This window comes from Harpia harpyja, chromosome 16 (assembly GCF_026419915.1).
Source record: "Harpia harpyja isolate bHarHar1 chromosome 16, bHarHar1 primary haplotype, whole genome shotgun sequence".
In the NCBI taxonomy this organism is placed as follows: Eukaryota; Metazoa; Chordata; class Aves; order Accipitriformes; family Accipitridae; genus Harpia; species Harpia harpyja.
The window spans coordinates 33,746,450-33,769,533 of record NC_068955.1 but is presented as its reverse complement, the minus strand read 5'-3'; the positions used below and the strand labels follow the sequence as shown (position 1 = coordinate 33,769,533).

At 48.6% G+C, this 23,084-nt stretch overlaps 2 protein-coding genes across 4 annotated transcripts; one reads left to right on the top strand and one right to left on the bottom strand.

Annotated features, from left to right (window-relative positions):
• Positions 1-1,934: 1,934 nt before the first annotated feature.
• BET1L (Bet1 golgi vesicular membrane trafficking protein like) lies at positions 1,935-7,577 on the bottom strand. Its single transcript, XM_052811626.1, has 4 exons — positions 7,423-7,577; positions 6,730-6,821; positions 5,885-5,941; positions 1,935-4,205 (listed from the first exon to the last, which is right to left on the bottom strand). Exons 1-4 carry the CDS (start codon positions 7,439-7,441, stop codon positions 4,038-4,040), a joined length of 336 nt encoding a protein of 111 aa, XP_052667586.1. The 5' UTR covers positions 7,442-7,577; the 3' UTR covers positions 1,935-4,037.
• Positions 7,578-7,628: 51 nt separating this feature from the next.
• Positions 7,629-22,401, top strand: RIC8A (RIC8 guanine nucleotide exchange factor A). Of its 3 annotated transcripts, none has more exons than XM_052811616.1 (11): positions 7,629-7,737; positions 9,327-9,521; positions 12,668-12,715; positions 14,897-15,511; positions 16,142-16,236; positions 17,102-17,252; positions 17,927-18,022; positions 18,313-18,457; positions 18,934-19,078; positions 20,125-20,244; positions 21,116-22,401. In XM_052811616.1, exons 2-11 carry the CDS (start codon positions 9,438-9,440, stop codon positions 21,234-21,236), a joined length of 1,620 nt encoding a protein of 539 aa, XP_052667576.1. In that variant the 5' UTR covers positions 7,629-7,737; positions 9,327-9,437; the 3' UTR covers positions 21,237-22,401. The 3 variants fall into 3 exon arrangements, with proteins under 3 accessions (XP_052667576.1, XP_052667575.1, XP_052667577.1); XM_052811615.1 differs by having other exon boundaries at positions 7,680-8,004; XM_052811617.1 differs by lacking the exon at positions 7,629-7,737 and adding an exon at positions 9,061-9,244.
• The last annotated feature ends 683 nt before the right edge of the window (positions 22,402-23,084 follow it).

Below are 23,084 nucleotides of genomic sequence, written 5' to 3'. Positions count from 1 at the left end.
AGGGGAGAAATGCCAATCAGTAACAGCAGCAGACCATCAGAAGCGTCCTGATAACACAGGAGGTTTCCAACAAGCCTGCCACCGGCACCGGGGGAGTTAGCTAAAAGTGCCCAGGCACACACATAGCAACGCACGGCAAACAGCAAACGCGTGCGCGTCAACTCGCCATGCTGGACGGCCTTCACTGAGGACACGTCTTCTGGAGAACAAGGCACCACGGTCACTTTTCCCCTTCCCAGTGATGCTGATCAAGCCCCAGGCACCTGCAGCCTCCCTGAGACCTGCAATCCCCCTGTCTTCAGACAATTAACTGCTACTAATTCCAGTAAACAATTATGAGCATATGGATTCAGAAAGTGATTACTTTTGGTATTTCATTTTGTCCCATTATTAGCAAAGAATTTTTTTCATGTTTGCTGCAGTGATCCCAGATGCATGTTACGCACTTTAGCTACTGTGTTAATTGTGGCATTAGCATTCAAGAAAAGCACACATTATTCTGAATGTAATGACTCACCATAACCATGTGGAGATGCACCTTTAGATGGCACTGCAAAACCACGCTTAAAATAACAGTTCACAGCCAGGTTCTAGTTCTTGGTTTGTTACAACTTCAATAAAAACACCCCCAAATATTTTGTGTACTTTCACCTTGAGCTGGGGTATGCGTGAGAGGAAGATCTGCTCTCTCTAATTTTTATGCCTCAGAAAAAACATTGTAACATTAGGACTATGGGCAAGCACTGAAACCAAAATAAACGAGTTACTCAAATAACTAGATGTTTAGGAAATGTTGCAGGGCTGGGTGGCAGGCTGTCTTCCAGAGAGTATGTCCCAATGCTAATTCTGTTACGTACTTGATCCCGCACCCTATCGTTGTGCTGCTTTCAACGACTGCGTTGCTATTGTGATTGACCTGTATTCTGAATTCTTCCTTCTCTCAGATTTTGCACTTCCTCAGCACATTCGCCATCGTGCAAGATTCTTTTGCAATACGCCTACAGGTTACACATCCTAACTCAGTTTTTCCAAGAACTTCCTCATGTTGCAGCTCTAAGCGTCAGAGGCTTGAGCATGGTTACATGGTGCTATAACCGGTTCCTGAAAGGAGACTCCATACACAGATAAATCCTCCTGATGGAATTCACTGCCTGGCAATGCTTACGCCACTTCCTTTGCGCACTGAAGCCTTTGCTCCAGCCATGTGCCGACGCCTGATGGTGGCAAATGCCGCACCAGCCAGGAGAAGCAGGCAGCGGGAGCCCGAGGCAAGAGCCTGGAGAAGTGCTGGGAGCAGCAGAAGAGCGTACGGTGCCCACAGGGTCCTACAAATGCTGCCTCCAAGTGTGCGGCTGCACTGGGGTGGGAATTGGAGGGGGGCACAACTCACCTGAGGTTCAAAAACCTTTAACTTCAATTTTTCAGTTTAAAACTCCTGAGGTTAATTAAATATGGATTTTTCTAAATCCTTTTTTTGAGTTCTAGAGGAATTAAAAGGATCAGAGACAAAGTATTAAAAATAGGAAAAGGTTTCCTTTGCAAAGAAAGGCCAAAGGCAAGTCAAACCTGGACTAACAGTTGGACTATTTAGTACCTAGACCAACACAGAAAGATATTAAAGACCATTCCCCCCTGCAGCTCAACTTCTGAAGTATTGCTTGTTCAGAGAGAATACTGGAGATACAAGTCACCTGAAATGGCACAGGCAGATGTTGCAGAGCAATGAATGACCTGCTCCTTCCGAGCTGGGGCAGCTCTGCTCAAATCTCCCTATTTCACTTCATGGAAGATGCGCTGTTTCTCGGGATAACGTTGAAATTGGGCTTTGAGGCAGCAGGTTCTCTACAGTTCAAGTAGAACAACAGAGTGATTTGATCTTGTATTTAGCCTTGCTAACACTTAGAGCACAAGGAAAAAAAAATTGGAGCAAAAAGTTCGAAAATCAGAGCTTTATTTACAACAGTAAAAGCAAACCCAAATCACCACCATTATGAGGACCAGGCTGTTCCAGTGGCCTTTCATCAGAAGTTATCTGCTTCAGAAAATCAAAACAAAGTCCATCAATTCACCCATCATTCTTCCAAATGGAAAGAGTTCAGAGCTGCCACATCTTACCAGAGAAGCAGGAAGAAGAACCAAATAAAGTCATTGCTGCCTCCTTTCTACTTGCTTTCCCTGCACATTTTTCCCCAAATGTAGAAAAGACACCTAATCCAGTTAGGGTAGTATTTCGTTAGCAGTTTGGTACAGCTGGAACAAAGGGCAACACGGTCCATTTACAGATCTGGACCCAGGTTAGTCCAAGGACTAAGGAATTCCTAATGGGTACAAGGGGAAGGCCAAAGGAAACATCCAGCCGTTGATGAATATAGGCTTGCTGGAGAGGAGAAAGACTGTAAAATCAGAGGAGGAATGCTTTAGTCCTGGAGAGGTGGTTGTTACAGGAAGATAAGAGAAGCAAGTAAGCAAAGACTTCCAACAAGGAAAACCAGAACACATGAGCAACTGGTACAGAAAACAGACAAGATGAAACACAGTAGCTCTGCTCAGCTGCTTTGGAAAGTGAAAGGTTTATACAACAGGCAGTGGAGGTTTGTCTGAAGAGAAAAAGTTTTTCAGATTTTTTTTTAGATTGTTTTTTTCTTTCTCCCAACAGGCACAGTATTTTTAAAGTTACAGATCTCTTACTTCCATCATAGGCAGACTTAAATAATTCAGCTATGGAAGAATACAGCTGGGGTCGTGACGTGAGCGAGCAGCCCAACAATCAGCCCAACGACAGGCAAAGAGGGTGAAGGGAAGACGGAGTTCCCAGCTACTGCACTCCCAGAGCTGCGTGCACCACCTCAGGAGAGGAAATCTGGCATGCATTGCATGTTCATCGGGAACAACTGCTTTGTGAACAAAACTGGTAGGGATGTGCCTTGCCACACATCTCACAGGAGCTTGCAGGCAGGGATCCCCAAAGCACTATGAAAGGCAAAGCGAGAGTTTCTTAGGTTACCTTCTACACGAATAAATAAACAAACAAATCAACCCTCCGATCAAATCCTTCCTTGACCTCCCACCACCACCCCAACAGCACCGTTTAGGAGTCTCACTTGACTTCAACCTCTGCTTTTATTTGCACGTCTTCCCAAAGTGCTCTAGTACCAGGGTACCATAATAACGGAAATTAACTGGACCTTTTGCTATCAGATTTTCTTCACACTGATTTAATAGTCTAAGGGAATGCATTTGCAAGTGTGTGGGAAGGTACTGGGAGATACTACATGTGTGTAAATCAAGGTGGCTTATGGACTTTGGCCCCCCTTTCTTGCACGGTTCATCCCAGCTTTACCTAGAAAGATGACAAAGACGACCAAGCTAGCATTTCAATAAAGTCTTGTTCCTCTGCAACTCTTCACTGCAACAATTAGAGAGTATCAGGATCCAGGTCTACTGCTAATTTCATTTCAAAGCAGCACAGATTTAATTTCAACCCAGGGACACCAAGGATATTAACAGGTCTCCAAGTCAAGGGGAAGCTGAGACCAGGTATCAGCTGAGGTGCCACACTGGAATGTAAGTCACACATTCATACTTCCAAATCTCATAAATCAGCATCCTAAACTCCACAGCTTCCAAAGCTCAGCTGGTTTATTAAACTTTTGAGTATCGACAAGTGTCCAGATTTGTCAGCCACATCTCCTCACAAGCCTAGTACCAAATATCAGTAAGGGAGGTAACACAAAAGCAGCCTGTAAAAATAGGCTGCAAGACGTGGACAACAAGGCAAGAGATAAAGGCATAAGCATTTGACAACATCAAAATCATGTTATACATGAAAATCCATTTAGAATCAAACATACTCATTTTATAAAGAGATGTCTGAGACCAGCCAGAACAATGACAAGAAGCTGGTGGAAAGAAAAGTTATTTGGAAGGTCTGTCTGGAACATCTCAAAAGACTCCACCACAGGGCAGACTGAGAAAGGTGTTGAACAAGTCTGTCAATCGTTGTGTTTTTGTTCTGTACAACTTGCAGAACAACAAGCTCAAGTCCCTGCTTTGGACACAAGATAGTAGAGGATGAAGAAAACAACAATCAGGCCTGCTGAAACAAAACAGAGCAACTTGCGATTATCCCTCCCGGACCGTGTCATGGTGGAGAAACGCTTCACACTGCCGGTTAGCAGGCCAGTCACACTCATAAAATCTGAATCCTGAATGAGAAAGAAAATTAAGATGGAGGCATTATAAACAGATGAAGATAACCCTGAAGAATCTCCCACTTTCTGGCTAAAAAACACTTGCACAGGGAACTGCACAGTAGCTGCCCATCTCTCTGCACCCATCGCGTCTCTCAGAAGGTCCTTCCCCTCCTGTGCTCAGGCTTCAGGAGCAGCACCATTCCCACCGCGCTTAAAACAGGGAAACGAAAAGACAGAGGAAGGTTTGTTCCAAACATAAAACAAACTGCCTCCCCTTTTTTAAAACAGGGTCAAACTACCTGCTGCTGGACTGTTCAGTTGTACTCATGCAGCTTATTCTGCCTGAAACAGCTTGTTAACAGCAACTCTACAAGTGAGCACTTCATCCAAAGGAAATGTCCCTACATGAAGCTAGTGCCATTCATGTACACCGAGGCAGGCTCACAAGCACAGAAAAAGGTGCAATTTCTTGCTGTTAGTTCTATTTTTTCTTCAGCATGGGATGGCATGCACGTGCAACTCTGCCAGAGGGTGGCAAACAATTCTCAAATTAATGCAGTTCAGGCACTTTCATTTTGACTTCTGGTCTGTTTTCCTTATCCACAAACTACTCAGAGCTTCTGTTCATGTTGCTCCTGAAATGCTTCAAAACCTTCTCTGTAACAGAAGCACAATTTCATGCTGATTGAGGCCTCCTCCTTTAAAGTCTTTTGCCATTACACCTTTTATTCTGATTCTCCATTCTCCTGATTTTCGGGCTGAGCAAATATCCATTTCAGACACTCCAACACTGTCAGCATACACCATTATTAAGCTTCCAAGCTGAGCTCACACCTTTGACTCAACTGGTTCAACACTACAATTATCTTTTCTCTCACTTCCACGCACCAGTTCCCCAGATCCAACACATGCAGAAAAGGCTCTCCAAGCACCAGTGTTATACTGCTAATCTCCTCCTCAAATCTCTGGGCTGGACTCCCTTCCTCACAATTCAGTTAACAGATTACCTTTCTCGTAAAAAGCCTCAGAATGTAACCCCTCTCCTACAGGACTGTGCTATTCTGGCCTTTCCCCAGTGCACTGGGGATTTTCCATCAGCAACCAAAGCTTAAGAGGCAGATTACTCTGGAAAGCGATTTTGGTTTTATCAGGTGTTGTGTGTCAGAAAGACAACAGAACAGGGCACCGAACAACCTAAGTGGACCCACAGCATCAGCTTTGCTCCTTCCAAAGACATCAGTGAACTACAAAGTCCTGACAGGCAGTCCGTGTTTCAGGTGTTACAGTAAGTACAGATTTATACAGCAACACCAAAAATCGCAGGAGCAGCTGAGGAACAGGCCCATCTCCCAGCATTAGCCACAGGAGGCAGCTCTTTAATCCCAGTAAGGAGGTAATCTCCATCTGTATTTCTGAAGTGTGCTGTCCTACGTCAGTCTTTCCTGATGCTAGATACCAACTGTGTCACCCATTCGGACAAAGTGGTACTAGCAGCTGCTAAGTACCTGATGTTTATATATCAAGAAGTCCACTGGAAATGGGTTTAGTTACATTTCTTGGTTTGGTAAACCGACCACTGGGATCTAACTTTGTCTGCTAACTTTGAACTGCTATTAAACTTTCACAGTTAAAGTAACTGCTGAGAGCCAGCACAAAAAAGTCATGCTTTTTACATTTCATTCGTTCCTTACCATGCCATCCAGGTAACGGTTTTGTTCGTCAGCATCTTTGTCAATATCCAGAGCCAGCTACATAGGATAAGGGAGGAAACGGAGATTAATGAATTTTTAATGTAGAGAGAACCTCTAATACATCTAGTACCGGTAAAATTTGAAATGCACATTAGAAAAGCAAGCCACTGCTTCCCCGTCTCCTACACAGACAGACAGAGGCTTGTTTGGCAGAGGAGCAAGATTCTCATTTCAGTTTCAGGTTACTGAACTTCTTCAGCTCTGCAGCGCTGAAAATAAAGTTTGACTGTCTGAAACTGTCATATATAAGACAGGAGCATTTAAATGCTGGGACACAACAGCAGGAATTCAGAGTCTTCCCTCCTACAAGGCGAGTCACTGATTTCTATTAAGCTCTAAATCAAAGTATTTGATGTTAGTAGGAACAAACTAGCTTTAAGAACACCACTTACATAGACACACGTGTATTTTTCAAAACTAATTTACCTGCCTTTTTATTGTGACTTTTTTCCCAAGGAGGTGTGCTTAGCAATACCCCTCTGTGCAGCTTTTATGTTTCTCTCTGTGCCTAAAACTCCTTCCCTCAGTGCCACAAAACCCACATCGTTCCCATTAGATGATGTCGCTACACCTCAAAAGGAAAGTGGAAATTCATAAAGCCGTCCCTGGCATTTCACAAGTGAAAGTTAACCATTATAGCACCAACAACTAAGAGCCATTAATACATAGGAAGCCCTCTGTATTGACCACAGCCTTGCATCTGCAAGACCCTACACAAACAACCCAGATCACCGATGCCCCATCCTTCCTTCGCCACGGCACCTGGCGCGAACTCGGCAACTCACCGACTTCAGCCTGGTGACCTTGTTGGCTAGGCTGTCTGCCATACGCTTGTTCTCTACATCCAGCATATCCTCCACGGCACTTGGACTCTGACCTGGGGGGAAAAAAGAAGAGAATGAGTTTTATCTGGCCTGATACATGTACTGGTGCTTTTGCTCACCCAACGTGGCGGGTGAGGCAGTGAGCTTCTTGCCCGACCGGTCTCTGGCTTGCCACAAAGGCCGTTACAGCTGCCTCCTCGCACCTACAGCTTCGTGGGGTTTGCGCCACGAAACGCTCCCAAACTCCTCTTGACAAAAACACACCAAAGCTTCCCCAAACGGACCGGGTTAGAAACCCCGACGTGTGCCCTGAGCCACCACCACCGCCCAGCAGCAGCGCGAAGCAGCACAGGGGCTTCGTGCCCCAGCGACGCCTCCAAGCGCTGCCCCAGGACGAGATTGGGGTGAAACCGGGCAAATCCGGGGCACCTCGCCCCCTCTGTCATTTCGGGGGCTCTCCTGCCTTTGCCTCCCCCGGAGGCGCTGGGCAAGCGGGCCGGCCCGGGCCGCAGGCCTGCGGCGGCTCCCAAATGGCGGCGGGAGCTCCCCGTTCCCCCTCACGCCCCTCCAAGCATCGGCGGCGGGGCCGCCCCCCAAATGGCAACGGCGGAGGACCCGCCGCTCGGCCCCGCCGCCGCTCCCCCGGCCCCTCACCTCGGCCCCACTCCGCCATGGCGGCCACCGGCCCCGCCTCGCCGGGCGGAGCCGCGCCGGCCCCCGCCTCCACAAAATGTCCGCCACCCTCCTCCCCGCTCCCCCCGCGGCGGGGCTCCGCGGTCCCCGGCGGGGAGCGGCGGCGCCCGGGTGGTACCGGGACCCCTCGGGCCTATCGGGCCGGGCCCGGCCCGGCCCGGCCCCGCCGCCCGGCTCGTCCCCGCCGCTGCCCCCCGGGCGCACGGCGGCGGAGCGCGGTCGGGGGAGGGCTGGGGCCAGGAAATGAGGCAGGAAGCCGGGGCGGCCGAGAGGAAGGTAACGGCGCTTCCCTCCCCGCCCCGGCTCGCTGGCCGCCCCTCTCCCCCGCCGGCGGCCGGGCCTGGCTGCCTGTCCCGACCCGGGCCGGCCCCGACCCGCCGGGCTGAGGCTCCCGCCCCGCTGCTGGGGCCGGCGGGGCTGGAAGGGCGGCGGCCGGAGGCCCGGCGTGCCCCTGCCCGGGCGGGCCGGGGTCGGGCCCGGGCTCGGCCCCAGCCCCGCGGCCCTGGCCCGCTTCGGCCGTCTCCGAGGGATTACGTGCCGCAGGTACCGCCAGCACTTTGCCCGGCTCTTTGGGGGCCAAAAAAAAAAAAAGGGCTTGAAGGGGGTTTGGAAAGGTGCAAAAAAATGGTAGGGGAAGGAGGTAACGGTGTGAAGAGGGAGCTGGGGGGGTACGGAAAGGCGTGGTGGGGGGGTATGACAGATGCTGCGATCTGCTCTTGCCTCCCCCCCCCAAAAAATGGAGAGGAGTCTGTGCGGTACCCCAGCCCCTCGGCGCTGGGGATGCTGTGCCGCCTGCCCCAGCTGAGCTGGTCCGCCTGTTCTGGCAATTTTCTGGCTTCCGAAATGCAGGGCTCGCCCTTGGTCCCAAAGACCCCTCTTTGGCTGGGTTGGGGCAGGAGGGGATGGATAACCTGGTGTTCCTGTGTGATCGCCCAAAACCATGGGGGCTCTTGGCACGGGGTCCCAGGGGCAGCGTGGTTTCTTGTAGTTAGGTATGACCAGTGCTCAGTCATATTGCAGAACGTGGTACGTAGCTACACGGAGTCTAAACAGATGTACGAGCTCACGTACGTACTCAAATTTGCTAGATTTTCCACCATTAGGAGTTACTTTCCAACACTGTGGACTTGCACGGCTCTGAGCTGTTAAACTTGTGTCTGTGTCTAAAATCATCTCATCATCCATGTCTGTATGCACATCTGCTCATTTACATTATTATCATGAGGCACATTATCTTCTGTAATGGTATAAAGATTTGAGCCGTGGCTGCCAGCCATCCCCTGTACATGCATTTTTACTGCATGTGCAGTGTATCTACCATAATCTGATGCACAGCCTGTCTCAGGCACTGACTGCACAGAGCAGTGACTACAACAAGATCCTAATGATCTCTTTCTTTTCACCACCTGGAAAGGTAGCTCCACCTTAAGCCAGGAGGATGCTTTCCTATCTGTCTGGCTTTCCTCTCCATCCCTCATTCCTTTACTCCCCAGGAATGTTTCTGGGTATTTTTTTTTTTTTTTTTCTTCCTGTGCAGTAACAGAAATCAGGCCAGCCAGGGAGGAGGAGGCAGAGAGCTATTTCGGGGAGCTGCTGTTATCTGCTCTATGTTAATCCCCTGGCTGGGTGGGGGGAAGGTTTTCCCTGAGTGCTTTACTGGGAGGGCATATATTAAACATTGAAAAGCAAAGAGAGGAAGAAGAGGATTAGAGGGAGAGAGAGGAAGCTGGCTGCTGGTTTTACTTGGGTTATCCATCTGCTCTGCTTTTATGGATGCAACAGCGTGAGCAGTCTCACTTGGGGGGTTTTTGTGTTTGGTTTTTTTCCTTCCTTCCTTTCTCCACCCCTTTCTCTCTCCCTCTCAGATATCTGTGAATTGAGGTCCTTTTGCATCACCGTTATCCAGGAGCACTGGAATCCCCCTCACTCCCCTTCCTCCCAGTTTCACCTCCTGCTGTAGCTGAGCTGTTGAGATAATGGAGCTCAGGACTGTGGTAGCCACCGTGGAAAGTGGGGAGCAAGACACAGTTCTCAAGGTGCTTCAGATCTACAACCAGGAGGTGAGTGAGCATCAAACCTCTGCCTGACGTCAGCTGCTGCTGTTTACAAGCCTGGAAGCAGGTTGGCCATGTTGTGGGATTTCTGTGCCATCCGGCTGTCCCCAGTCTGTCTCCTCTGAGCGCATCTGTCTGCGTGTTACTGCCATAAAAATGTTACAGACTGCTTCAGCTTTTACTTTTAGATGGTTTATTGCTTGTTGTTTTGCTAGGAAGCAGCTAAGCAGCCTCTCTTTATCTTCCTTCCTTTGTATACTGGAAGTAAAGCATGTAAAAGGGATTATTATTATTATGATTATGATTATTATTATTATTATCCAGATCCCAAGTAAAACCTGGCAGGGAAGTAAGCATCAGTGTGAAGACCAAGTAGGAGGAGCTTTTATGTTAAGGCAAGGTTTGAAGGTAATAAAACCGAGGTGTGGGGAGGAGCTGCAGGTGAAATAGTTGTTGTGATTTGCAAGTAAAAGATCGTTAGAGGTGGACAGGGATGGGCTGCTGGAACTTGATACGGGTGCCTGATCTGAAACCTGACAATAAGAAGTAAATAATGAATATAGAATGTAAAAAAAAAAAAAAAAAAAAAAAGTTGGGAAGTAGCTGTGGAAGCATTTCTAGCCTTAAAGTGGCAAAAGATTATCTGTGGGGGTAATTCCCTTTTGAAATAGACTCTGGTTGTCAGGGAAATTTCCTTCAGAGGGTTTCCACCAGGGTGGGGCTGGCCCTGCAGATCTCCGTGACTCATTCTGCACCATCGAGTAGGTGGGAAGCCAGTGGGGAAAACCTGTGAATATTTTGCATGAGTGTGCAAGATGGAGAGTGTGCAACTACTTCCAGCAGTCAGTTTTGAAACGGGGGAGATACTAGCTAAGAAGAAGCCCGTCTCTATTAAAGACAGTTCATGGGATTAACATCACCTACAGCAAGTGTAATGCTGGAGAAATTAGGAGTGCAAACAGAGTTTGATGTGTAACCAGCTTGAGGCATCAAACCACAATATTTTTTGTTGAATTCCTCCATCTGGATGCTTTATCAATGTATCAGGAAACTTGTGAGAATGTCAGTGGTTTTGCTAGCCTGTCTAGAAGAAATGGAGCAATCAAAGAGGATTATGAAACTGCAGATAAACTAAGCAACTTCCTTGCATCATTTTTATTGCAAAAATTGATGGTACTGTATCCTTTTTCTGGGGATATATTTTAACTCACTGTTGCATATGCAGCCAATTTTTGATTGCCAGGAATAAACCACAGCTAAAGCAAAGCCACAGGTATGGCAAAAATATACACAAATGAGATTACAGGAGCCCGCAAAGAGGATGCGATGGGAAAAGAACAAGTGGCATGGTTGTCTGCAGAGCACATTGGTTCCAGGATTGAACTGCCAGTTCCTCATAATGTGGTGCGACAGCCTGTGCGTGGATCAGCTCACAGTGCTAAAGCACAAGAGGGCAGCCCCTGGCACAGTACTGCAGGAGTACAGCTGTCCTGCCTCCACACCTGAGGTTTCTCAAGCAGCGGGTCAGCATTGCTTTGTCCGTCACGGCTTGTTCTAGGCTGGAAAGACCAAAGCCATCCCTGGGATCTTGGTGACTATGACACAGTTAATTTGCAAACTGTATCTTTTGCTTTTAAGCAGACAGAAATTGGCAGCATGTAAAAAAGGCAGTGAACAGCACAGGAGACTACATTTGCAGAGTGAGCAAGTCAGGGAACACCTGCAATCTCCAAAAGCTCGGTGCGGTCAGTCCTGAGCTTTGCTGGGCAGGAAATCAGGTAGAGTTAGACAATTGGACAACTCGTAAGGTGATAAATACAGTGGGAGATGAGCTCAGCTGTTCAGACCTATAGGTGAGATATCCATGAATTGTGATCACTCAAGAGAAGTGTAAGTCCAGGCTACAGAATGATTGATTGTGGTAAGACTAATTACCATTATTGAGCAGCTCCGTGAGTGTAAGCAGTGTAACTCAGTAAAAGGTGACAGTGAGTGCTGAGAAAATGATGGGAGAATTATGATACAATTATATTTGCATATCTCTATATGTAAATCTAACTCTATACGTATATAATTAGTGTTTTATAAATTTTAAACATTTTCATTCTCAAAGCTTGGACCAAGTGCTCTCTTGGTGTAAATGAAGATTGCATCATTTACTGGAAAGTGCTACTTTTCACCAGGGCGCCTGTGATCTCCTGTGCTGTCCAGTTCATTGGAAGCAGATGTAGCCAGAAAGGAGACTGTCCATCGAAGAACAGCCAGAATAGTGAGAAACACAGAAATGTTTCCCATGAGCAAAGAGCAGGACTGTTGATTAAGGGACATGATGGAGGTGTAGAGATCAGGTCTCGTGTGTTTAAAGAACATGACCTGAATAACCACAATGATCTGTTCAGAAGTAACAAGAAGAAGGTACTTTCTTTAGGTCAGGAAAAGGAACAATAAATATCAAGGGGAGAAATGGGTTGGCACAGCTTGGTGGTGTCACTGAGCAGAGGAATTACTGGCTATTACGGGATATTTGGATTGTGATGAGTACCCACTTTACTGCTGCAGTATTTAAAAATAAATCCATCCATCAGATGGGCAGAGCTTTGGCCTGTGGCATTCAGCCTCCACTGTAGAGCCAGTGGAAGAGGGCAATGGGTAATACTCATCACAGATGTTTTTCAAGGATGAAAGAGAAAGAGGGGCCTGCAGAATAGCGGGGACCTCGGTCAAGGAAAGCACTTCAGACCTCATGGCATGGTCCATCTCTGTCCTTTTCAATCAGATTCATTCCCCCTACTTGTGAAGCACAGAGTTGGAATAGCCTAGGTAGGAACAGTGTTGGAAAGAAAAGGCAGGACTGAAGCAAAAAAACTCAGTGGCAGTGAAGTTTTCATTTTGTCGTGTTCCTCAGGAGCTTGCGCTGCTTCTTACAAACCCTACAAATACCATAGACCTCTGTAAGCGCTGTGGCACCCTTGCCATGCTGATTCTGTGCCTCTATGCTGGTAGGGACTCTTCTTGAGAAGATGTGCTTGCTTTTGCAGTATGTTTTTAGACCTGCTGCTTTTCAGCTGAATGACCCTCCCCTGGCTGGCGAAACAATTTTGTGGATTTTTAACCTATTACTTATTTTGATTGTTTTTGTTTTGCCCCCACAGAAATCTCAGTGCTTCACCTTTGACGATGAGGAGCGGGAAGAGAGGAAGGTAGGCACATTCTACGCTTTCTTCCTCTAGTTGGGTGCATAAATCTGGTGCTGCTCTGTACTTGTGTCCAGCAGGGCTTGTTGGTGGCAGCTCGTACAGGGAAAGAAATGAGTGGTTTTTTTTCATTAACTTGGTTAGGGAATGGTGTGCTCAGAGCATCTGGTTCCAGTTTTTCCATCAGTAGTTGGTGTGTTAGGATAAAGCTCAGCATCCTTCCAGCACTAGCAAACCCTTTGGGTTCTGTGATGCATATAGTCTCAGCCATGGGTGTATAAAAAGTGTGATCCTTTGTGTTTTGTGGCATGAGTCTGCTAGGCAAAGATCATAGCAACATGCAAACCTTTAGAGGGTAAGTGTGTTTGCTGTGAGCCAGCTGCAGGATTTGACTGAGGCTGTATATTAACAGATACTTAAGCTGGCATAATCTGGCACTCAATGGAAAGAAACACTCCTGCCTGTTCATTTCTACTCTTGCAGTTCTTTCATGCCAGGGCAGACCTTTGCATGGCTGCACATGGCTGGTGGGCTGATCTGCCTAAAGAATTAACTCTTTATTTTTTTTTTTTTCTCCTGGATTGTTTTCCAGCTGGATTGGTTTTGTGGTCCAGTTCATTGCGCTAATGCCTGTGTTAGCACAGCAAGTGTGGACCAGGCAGCCAGGGTGGAGAACGGGACCTCTTTTGTCTGTGCCATTGCCAGCTAATGCTAGCATGAAATTTTTCCAGGTACAGCCTGATGTATAGGACGGGATCTCACAAGATCTGAGCTCTTTGCCTTGCACTGACTTGCTGTTTGAGCTGGGACAGTCACACAGGCTGTGAATTCAGGCACAGCCTTGGGGTGCTCCACTTTTGGGGTGTAGTCATGAAACATGAATTGAGCATCACCACCTAGTTCCTGGTGCTCAGTTCTTCTGAAGGTTTAGCCCTGGGCACAGGCTCTGAATCTCTTTAACTTGAGTCAGAGGCTTTGGTTACTTATGACTGTATCTTTAATTCCTGTGCCTCTGTCTCCTTGTATGGAAGAAGAGGAATGACTGTACTTTCTCACTTCTTAAGGGTGTGACTGTAGGGCATACTTCGTGAGTTAAAGTTTGTTCAGCTTCCTGTTAAGGACTAAAATTCATTCTTTCTTAATTCCTTCCCTCAGTCCTTTTATTATTATGAAGTAAACTGATTAGGCTGTGTTAAGCCAATTACACTGGGTGATAGCAAACCTTGCAGTCTTGGATTTCTTTGCTCTTGTAATACGCATGGAAAGACATGTGCTCTGATATGGTGTCATGTTAGAGAAATCTAGTGAGATCTTACCTCACCAAGGTGTGAATGTCTATGCAGTGGATTACTGGTGTAATGTGAAGTGCTGCTGCACATTGTTCGAACCAAGCTGCGCTTGGTTGTGTGAAGCATTGCTTTTGCTCTTGTACTCTTCTGTTGCTTGCTGTCACATACGATGCTGTTACCCACAAGGGTTAGATTTTCAGCTCTTGTGAATTGGTGTTAGTGGAGCTCTGCCAGTGTGTACCTACTGAGGATCTGGGCTAGTAGGTCTCCAGACAGCACTGAGGTTTAGGGAGGTACTACTTATTTGAATCTCCTGAGGTCTTTTCACCTCCTTTTCCTAGGGCGTCACATGCTCTTTTCACCTCGCTTAGGTCCTTTTACCTTCCCTTGGTGATTTTTCTGACGCATCTCTCAACCTTTTCAGTCTGTTTCTGGAGCACCCAAAGCAGATGCCTCTCTAATCTTAAGGCTCTGGGCAGGAATAGAGAACTGCTGTTGAGTTGGTTGTTGCTCCGCAGTGAAGCTGTAAGGGATGTTTTTGTCCTGCCCTCTCTTTGCTTAATGCAGCTGTCAAACTGTGTTAGCCTGAACTGTCCTAACTGGATGAAGCTAAAATATGCAGTAGTAGCAGTTGCCTGTTCATATTCTCCCTTTACATCTGATCTGCGCTCTCAGCCATTCTTTGTTTCTTGCTGGGTGTCCTTGCTTGAACTGGGTCAGGATCAGATGCTGGAGCCATACGCTTCCCCAGTGCTGCCGAGCGCACACCTGAACCAGAGTCATTAGCAGGCCCGTCTCTAGATGACGCTAGCATTTTCCAGGGCAGAGCATTACAGGGTGGGGGGGGAGCACTGTGAAGTGTCAGTGCATGAGGCATTACTTGTTTCCAACTGCACAGAAAATGGCCCAGCTGCTGATCAAGTTCCTGGAAAGAGAGCTGCAGCCGTCCTGCCAGGTCACATGTTTGGAAAGCATCCGCATCCTGTCCCGGGACAAATACTGCCTTGACCCTTTCACTACCAAGGAAGGCTTGAAGACCCTCTCCAGGCATGCTGGCATTGATTACTCAGAGGAGCTCATCCGGGAGGTCCCAGACTTGGATGTAATCCTGGAATCCCTCAAATGTCTCTGCAACATTGTCTTCAGCAGCCCTAGGGCACAGGAGCTGACAGCTGAAGCCCGGCTGGTGGTGGGCCTGGCCAAGCGCATCAAACTGTACAACGAGAGGAGCCTTCCACATGAGGTCAAGTTCTTTGACCTGCGTCTCCTGTTCCTGCTGACGGCGCTGAGGGTGGACATCCGGCAGCAGCTAGCCCAAGAGCTCAGGGGCATCAGCCTGATGACAGATACCCTGGAGCTGACCCTTGGTGTAAAGTGGATGGACCCCTACGAAGTTGCCACCGAGGAGGGACTTCTCCCACCTTTGCCTCGGCAGGAGACAGAGCGAGCCATGGAGATCCTGAAAGTGCTCTTCAATATCACCTTTGATTCCAGCAAGAGGGAGGTGGATGAGGTAAGCCCTTTGGGTGTCCCACTCCACTGCATTTGCAGGTCTCTGGGCTGTGGTTTGACTACTGTTTTTCTCCTCTGCTTGCATTTCCTCATATTACGCACTGGCTCTCATGCAGCCTGTGGGTGCGTGTAAGGGTAGCAAGAGACTCATGTGTCTGGACCTTCCTCCCTAGAGCACTGCCTCTATCCACTGCATTACTAACCCTTAAGACTTTTAGAGCATTACAATTTAAAAGTTGGGTTTTTTCCTTCTTAATGACATGATCCGTTGTGCAAGTGGCAGAGCGCAGCCCCCAGAAAACTTGCTTCTGAGTGTGGCCTGGTACTCTTTCACCTTCTGGACAAGGTCAAAGGAAGGTGTGATGAAGAACATCTCTGGCTAATCCATGGGCCTGTTTTGGGGCCTCTTCCAGCCCTTGACTCAGTGTCGTAGAGTGAGGGGAAAGGTACTGGGCAGCAGGAAGACTGTGTTGACCTCAAAAGGAGAATCGGGAAGCTACTTCCACTTAAAGACCCTGCTGTCAGGCTGCTGGAGGGAGGGATGGGGCTGTGGGCTGCAGGGGCAGCAGACTCTGGGATGTGGAGGATCCCCTTTCCTGATCAAGATTTTCATTTTCTGTTTTGGGGCCAGGAAGATGCTGCTTTGTACCGGCACTTGGGTGCCCTCCTGCGCCACTGCCTCATGATCTCTGCTGATGGAGAGGACCGGACAGAGGAGTTCCACAGGTCTTTGTTAGATAACTAGGTCATGATCTTCACTAGAAACAGGTCTCCCCAAGGCAGATCCTGCCTGACCTTGGCATTAGCATCCTCTGCTTGTTTGGTGATTGCTAAGGTTGCTGCTGACAAGCAGGCATCTTTGGTTTGGTCTGCAGGTTCCTCATGCTGCTAGAACTCAGAAATAGCCCTGCCCTTCCTGCAGTTAAATTATATGCGCTAATGCCCCAGCCTGCAGGAGGAAGTGTTTTCTCCAAGCCTGCCTGACCCCAAGGGCCATATTTGATATCCTGTGTCAGGCCTTCTCAGCAGTGCCACCCACTTCAGTGGGCAACTTGCCAGAGCAGATGTTTGGTACTCTAATTAAAGAGTCCACGGGATGGCCTTAATTAACTGTCTGTCTCTTGAGCCACGCTGAGAAATTGCTTGTGTCACATTGCTCAGCATTATTGGTGCAGGGGTGTCAGCTGTGAGCAGGTGACACCATCCTGTCCCCAAGAAAACTATAGTCAAAGGAAACGTAAGCAATGCATTGATCATCAAGGTGAGGAGTGATGCAGCAGGAGACCCTGGAGAAAGGCCTTTGGCCACCCAGATTGGTCCTACTTGGCCTCTGTATCAAGATCCATGGTTTCTCAGTTGTCAATGAAATCTCTTTGGACTCCCAGCAAATAGTTCAACTACCCAAAAAGCAGTTTAATTGACTCCCTTTTAGTGGTGTGAGGAGCTTGGGTTGCAATCTAAAGACAACTTGGATGTCAGGGTCCTCACACTCCTGGAAGTTAGTAACGAACCTTCACTTCTGCATAGCTGCAGAACTGTGAACAAAGATCCATGACTATGTGTTCACTTCTCTTCTCTTTTATACGTTTAGTCATACAGTTAACCTTTTGGGCAATCTGCCCCTGAAATGTCTGGATGTCCTCCTGACCCCGAAAGTCCGGCCAGGCTCGCTTGAGTACATGGGTGTCAACATGGATGCAGTCAGCATCCTGCTGGATTTTCTAGAGCGACGCCTTGACAGGGTGAGTTGCGAGGCTGCTGCGTGAGTTCGTCACTGCTCATTTTCACAAGTTCACTGCAGGGCACCTTTCCTTCAGCCTACATTCAGCCTTGAAAAGCCCAGTGCCAACACCACAGGAGCACCAGCAAGGCATGGTTAATTTGGAGATACCCCTTTATAGAAGGGGCAGTTTTTAGCAGAGGCAAAACTTATGGTTGGTAGGACTAAACCAACATCTGTCAACTGGGCAGGTGACTGCATTGTTGCTTTATGGACTCCAGGTAGTGAGATTGGTTGAACAGTAGGTGATTATCTGGGCGATTGAAATGTCAGTTCTCTGTTTCACTCAACTCAGTAGTGATCCAGTGGGCAGCTTCTGGAAGCCTGAATTTGCATTATTTTCAAGCTGGCTGTGTCTTTCAGTCTCTGGAGTTATTCCAAAGGGCCTCCAAATTTTACCACTGCACTTCTCTACTTTGGATGCCCTAAACAAGTATTTCTAGCACTGCTGTGCCACTGAACAGGGCTTGGAAAACCATGCAGTTTGAGCAGTGATGAAGCACTGAAATTCCTGTACCAGAGGCTGGAAAGCTTCAGCATCCATCTGTTTTCCCGACACTCTGTACTTCACCACAAGCCAAGCAGGTTGAGCTCGGTGTGACTAATGTGTTGTTTGTTTTGTGGACTCTTTTGCAGGGACACAAGCTGAAGGAGAGTTTGACCCCTGTGCTGAACCTGCTGACTGAGAGTGCCCGAGTCCACCGCCAGACAAGGAAGTTCCTGAAGGCGAAGGTACGCTGTAGTTCAGCCAAAGGTTGAATGATGCTGCACTGAGCAGAGAGGAGAATAGCAAACTGCCTGGTTATTGCTGTCCTCCAGACAGAGACCTTCTCTATCTATCTGCTAGGTTCTGATATGTGAGTGGTTGAGGCCTTTGGTACCCACAGTATTTTTTCCACATCTCCCACATTCTGTGGATTTATTAGTTTTAGCTGATTTGTAAAATGCACTTATGTTTTCCCCTGTCTGACCTGCCGTTGCTGTTCCAGCTCCACTGATCACTCCTCACTGTGGCCTTGTAGGTGCTGCCTCCGCTCCGGGACGTGAGGAATCGGCCAGAGGTGGGGAACTCGCTGCGGAACAAGCTGGTGCGTTTGATGACCCACATCGACACTGATGTGAAGCACTGCGCAGCAGAGTTCCTGTTCGTGCTCTGCAAGGAGAGCGGTGAGTTGCAGGGGCTTGTTGTGGGGTTTGGTGACAGGGAGTCATGGAGCTCGGCCTCTGGGCAAGCCAGAGAGCGTGGGATGGGTGACCCTCTGCAGCCAGCCGGAACTTCTGTCTTCCCTTGGGCCAGATACACTGAGTAGGGAAAAGTGGAGAGTATTCAAGTGCTCTGTGGGAAGGAGTTGCTGTCTCTCATGCCAGTGGTGCGTGAAAAGCTCTGCTGGAGAACACCCCAACACCCTGCAGACAACCTGGCCTGCATTTGGACCCCCCCCCCCCCCCCCGTGGGTGTTGTCCCTGCTGTTCCTGGTGCATAGTGTGGGAGCCTTGTTCCCTGTCAGAGTTCAAAGAAGCGTTGGCATTTCTGGGTCTCCATGGCCTTGTACCGATCTTCCTATTGGGGCACACAGGAGCAGATGGGGCTGGAGAGGCAGAAGGGGAGGCACAGAATGGTCTCTCTCCCCTTCTTCCGGCAGTGTCGCGGTTTGTGAAGTACACGGGCTACGGGAATGCAGCTGGGCTCCTGGCAGCACGAGGCCTCATGGCTGGTGGTCGGGAAGAGGGAGAGTACTCGGAAGATGAAGACACAGACACTGAGGAGTATAAAGAGGCAAAGCCCAAGTAAAGAAGTCTGCTCCCCCTGTATAGCACCCCTCTTCCTACACCTTCTTCCCACTCCTGCTCTGTCCCTTTCTTCATCTGCCTTCCTGCCATCTCCCTTGTCCTGCTCTTTCACATGCACATTTCATTCTGCATTACTTAGCAGTTTCACCCTTACCTTTGATGTCCTGTTCCATCTTCTCTACCTGTTCCTTGGCCTCCGTGGCTGAGCTGCTCATGGCGTGGCTGGTCACCAGTGCATATATTGGGTCCCTACAGCTGGGCACAGGCTCTAGAGTAAAGTGGGTTCCTTCAGCTGGAGCCCATTCTGCACCAGACCTGTTCATGGTGTGCATGTGGCAGTATATCTCTTTCTAATCCATATCTTATACCCTTTCTTGGCATCCGCACATCTCAGTACAGTGGCAGGCTTTTACTCTGCGCTGGGATAAGGGTAGTCCCTTCCTGTAGCAGGGTTGGAAGTGCCAATTACTCCTCTCCATCTCCAGAGTCCTGTGCTGCTGGAGTGAGCTGTTTTTTTGTGGGTTTTTGTGTGTTTTTTTTTCTTTCCCTGCTAGTGGATGGTGGTAACTTGAGGATGAGGGATGTGCAGGGAGAGCTCAAGGACTGTGCTCAGCTGTGGGTCCCATACTTCGTAGCATCCTGTTCAATGTGGTCTACAGGTTGGGTTTTGTGGTTTTTTTTTTTTTTTTTTTCTTCATTACCTTTTTGCCTCCTGACCTAAGGAGAGGGAAGAAGTGTCATCTGCCCTTGTGCACCTGGTTTAAAACTGCACTGTGGAATTGGCAGGATGGGGATGTTGCTCACACCAGAGAAATGTGAGGGATGTGTAACAGGACAACTGGGCATAGGACGTACAGAAGGACGTCAGAAGCACCATGTTGCACTGCGATAGCACTTGGGGCTAACGAGACGAGCAGCAATGACAACCAGCCTTGCTGTTGTGTTCCTCTGCTCAGTAGAGGCAAAGAAGGTTTTTAAACAGCCCTGTTTTCACTCCTCTGCTTTGTCCCTTATTTGCCTTAGCCTCACTGTTCTTCTTGCAGCATTAACCCTGTGACAGGACGTGTTGAGGAGAAACTACCCAACCCTATGGAAGGGATGACTGAAGAGCAGAAGGAATATGAAGCCATGAAGTTAGTCAACATGTTTGACAAATTATCTAGGTACGAGAAAATTGTGTGTATTCACGTCTGCATTAGCACCTGCGTGTCTGTGATTTACATTTATCACAGACCTTTCTTTGAATGTGTTCCCAAGGCTGCCACTAACTGAAGGGATGTAAGAGAGAGAGTAGGGGAGTACATGGGGAAATATTTCCTTAAGCTGGGCCCCATTATGTGTAGGGGGAAGGCACTGCAAGCCCCACACACCTCTCTGGCATGATGCTATATTGTGAAATTCCTCTACATGCCTGTACTGTGTTTCCAAGCACCTGCTGCCTGACCAGGTTTGGCCAGGTGCTTAGTGAGAACAGCACCCATTGTCCTGGCAAGGCTGCTCAGTAGGAAGCAGCATTTTGGGGACAGATGGCAGCCAGTGCCACCAGTCCCTTTGCCTGCAGGAGTGCTTTCTCCAGTCATCTTTCATCCACCATTAATAGGTGCCACAGAGGAACCCAGAGTGCCAGCTGAGTTCAGACCACTCCCAAGGGTGGGAGGGAAAAGGGCAGTGCATTTAATCCATGTATTTCCATTGTGTATTGGAGGGAGAGGAACGCTGATGCCAGTGCTAGTTTTCCTCTGGCAATCCTGTACCACACAGAACAGGACCCTAAAACTGAGCCTATTCCAGGGAACCTGAGACTAGCAACACTTGTGGATTGTGCTTCCAGCCATTGCCTCACCATGCTGGAGGTTTTTTGGCTAGAACTGTCCCCCACTTCTAAAAAGGGATTCTTAGTAGTGGCCTGGGGTTGTTCTGGGCTGCCTACAGGCAGTTTCCACAAGCCCTGCATTTCTGCTGTAGTACTTGTCTGTTCCTGTGTTGTCTGCTGCAAATTTGTGTTACCTTCCTGCCTCTCCTCCCTGGTTGCAGAGAGCAAGTCATCCAGCCCATGGGCATCACACCAAGCGGCAACCTGGCCCCCATGGAAAATGCCATCCGCGACATGGCTGACGAGAGATCGTCGTCCGACTCGGACCTGGGACTGGACTGATCCAGACCTCTCGTCCCCAACCTCTGAGAGCTGGGGACCCTCCATCCGCTCTCCCTCCAGAACTGGTGCTGCACCCAGAGGCTAGTACTGGGCCAGGACTCTGCCTGTGGGATCTGGATCCAGCCTGGACCCCTCACAGTCCACAGCAAGGAACACTTCCTGCTCCTTCCCAGCTCCATAACCACCTCACCTTCCTGAGGGTCTTCATGGCCTGCCTCCACCTTGGTCTTTCCTGTCAGCACCCTTGAGGATTTCATACTCCAAATTGCTTCCAGGACTTTCCAGTAGGATTTTTTTTAAATACATGATGCTTGGGAAGAAAGGGGGAGTGGGGAAATCTTTGCCACACCATCAGGGTTCAGCAATCTGCAGAGCATCTTGCGTATGTGCCAACGTTTGTGTGGCCACTTGTCAGCACGTGTGTCGCTGTGCGTGGCTACGTGTGGCTGGCCCTATGCAGGGGGAGCTGCTCCCCAAGAATGCAGGTGGGAAGATGGGACTGCAGGAGAGGCGTGTGAGCGGTTATTCACGGCAGTTCTTGGGGAGCGGTGTCTGCGGGGTGTCTCGGCATAGTGCATCCATTTCATCAGCAGGTAGCTGTAGATGTGCGCTATGTGTGCGCGGCTGTGAGCGTGATGGTGTCTGCGCAAAACCAGGAGTGTGTGGACTTACGAGTGTGTACGTGAGTGCAGAGGGGAGTAGTGGTGTGCGCACTGTGGGGAGGCAAGTAAAGCCTTTGTGTGAAGCTTCCAGCATTCCCATCAGCCACAGGAGAGAAACGTGCAGGTGACTGCCAGGAACACTCTGATAGTCTCTGGCACTGTGCAATGTTCCTGTTACCACGGGGTTTAGTTTTTGGCATTAGCCTTTCCCCATCTCACGCTTTCCAAATGAAAGGTTGAAATCTGTGCTTTGTCTGCTGCGTCCTCATCTGCTTTGGCTTTCCCACAGGTCCACTGCTGTTTGCACCCAGGGGCTGGCGTTGGTCCTGTCCTTTGCTGTGGCTTAGATTTGTCTTTTTTTTTTCTGTTTTTTTTTTTCTTTTTAAAGAAAATTGTTTTAAAGAAAATCTTCCAGTTTGTCTCATGTACCAGAGTTCCAAAACTTACTGTCACAAGTAGGAATGCAAAAGTCATGCTAGAATAAAGAAAACCTGATAAATGGGTGCATGGCAGTGATTCATTGAATGTGAGATTTCTTTACTTGCTCAGACCTATCTTTGGCTTTTTCTGACTAGCACATGGTTCTACTCTGATCGCCCTGAACTTTACAGTTTTATTTGGGAGGTAAAATTGTAGCATTAAACTGTGGCTAAGCCAGAACCTTTCCCTGCGCCACAACCACCAAGTATAACCAAAAGGATCGTCCCAAAGTTAAAGTAAGCATTGAAGCCTGAGGATTGCAAAACAATCTTAGCTTGACCCCTTAGGCCTCACAATATGCAGTTGTTTACAGGACTGTTCCTCATCTCCTACAAATGCTCCCTAATGGTTGAAAATTGTGCACACCAGCTCTGTCTTCTGTCTCTGCAATAGGGATTTGCTGCTCAGCCTTTGCAGGATGCGAGCCAGCCTCGATGATCGTTTGGTTGCATGGGTCTGCTGAGGTTTCTGACTCCCCGCAAGGCAGTGAGTGCAGCGGGGCTGGGGCTCTGGTGGGGAGGCAGGATGGGCTGGCCAGGCTCTGTAACGGAGCACTGCATCAGGCATCCAGGACATCTGGGTCCGGGGAGGCTGCAGATGCGCAGCGGGGGCGAGCAGAGTGTTTGCAGGTGTTCCTGCCTGTGTATTTTTAGGAGTTAGTGCTTGTTTTCTGAAGACGGTCTCTATGACATGGAAAGCTGAAGGT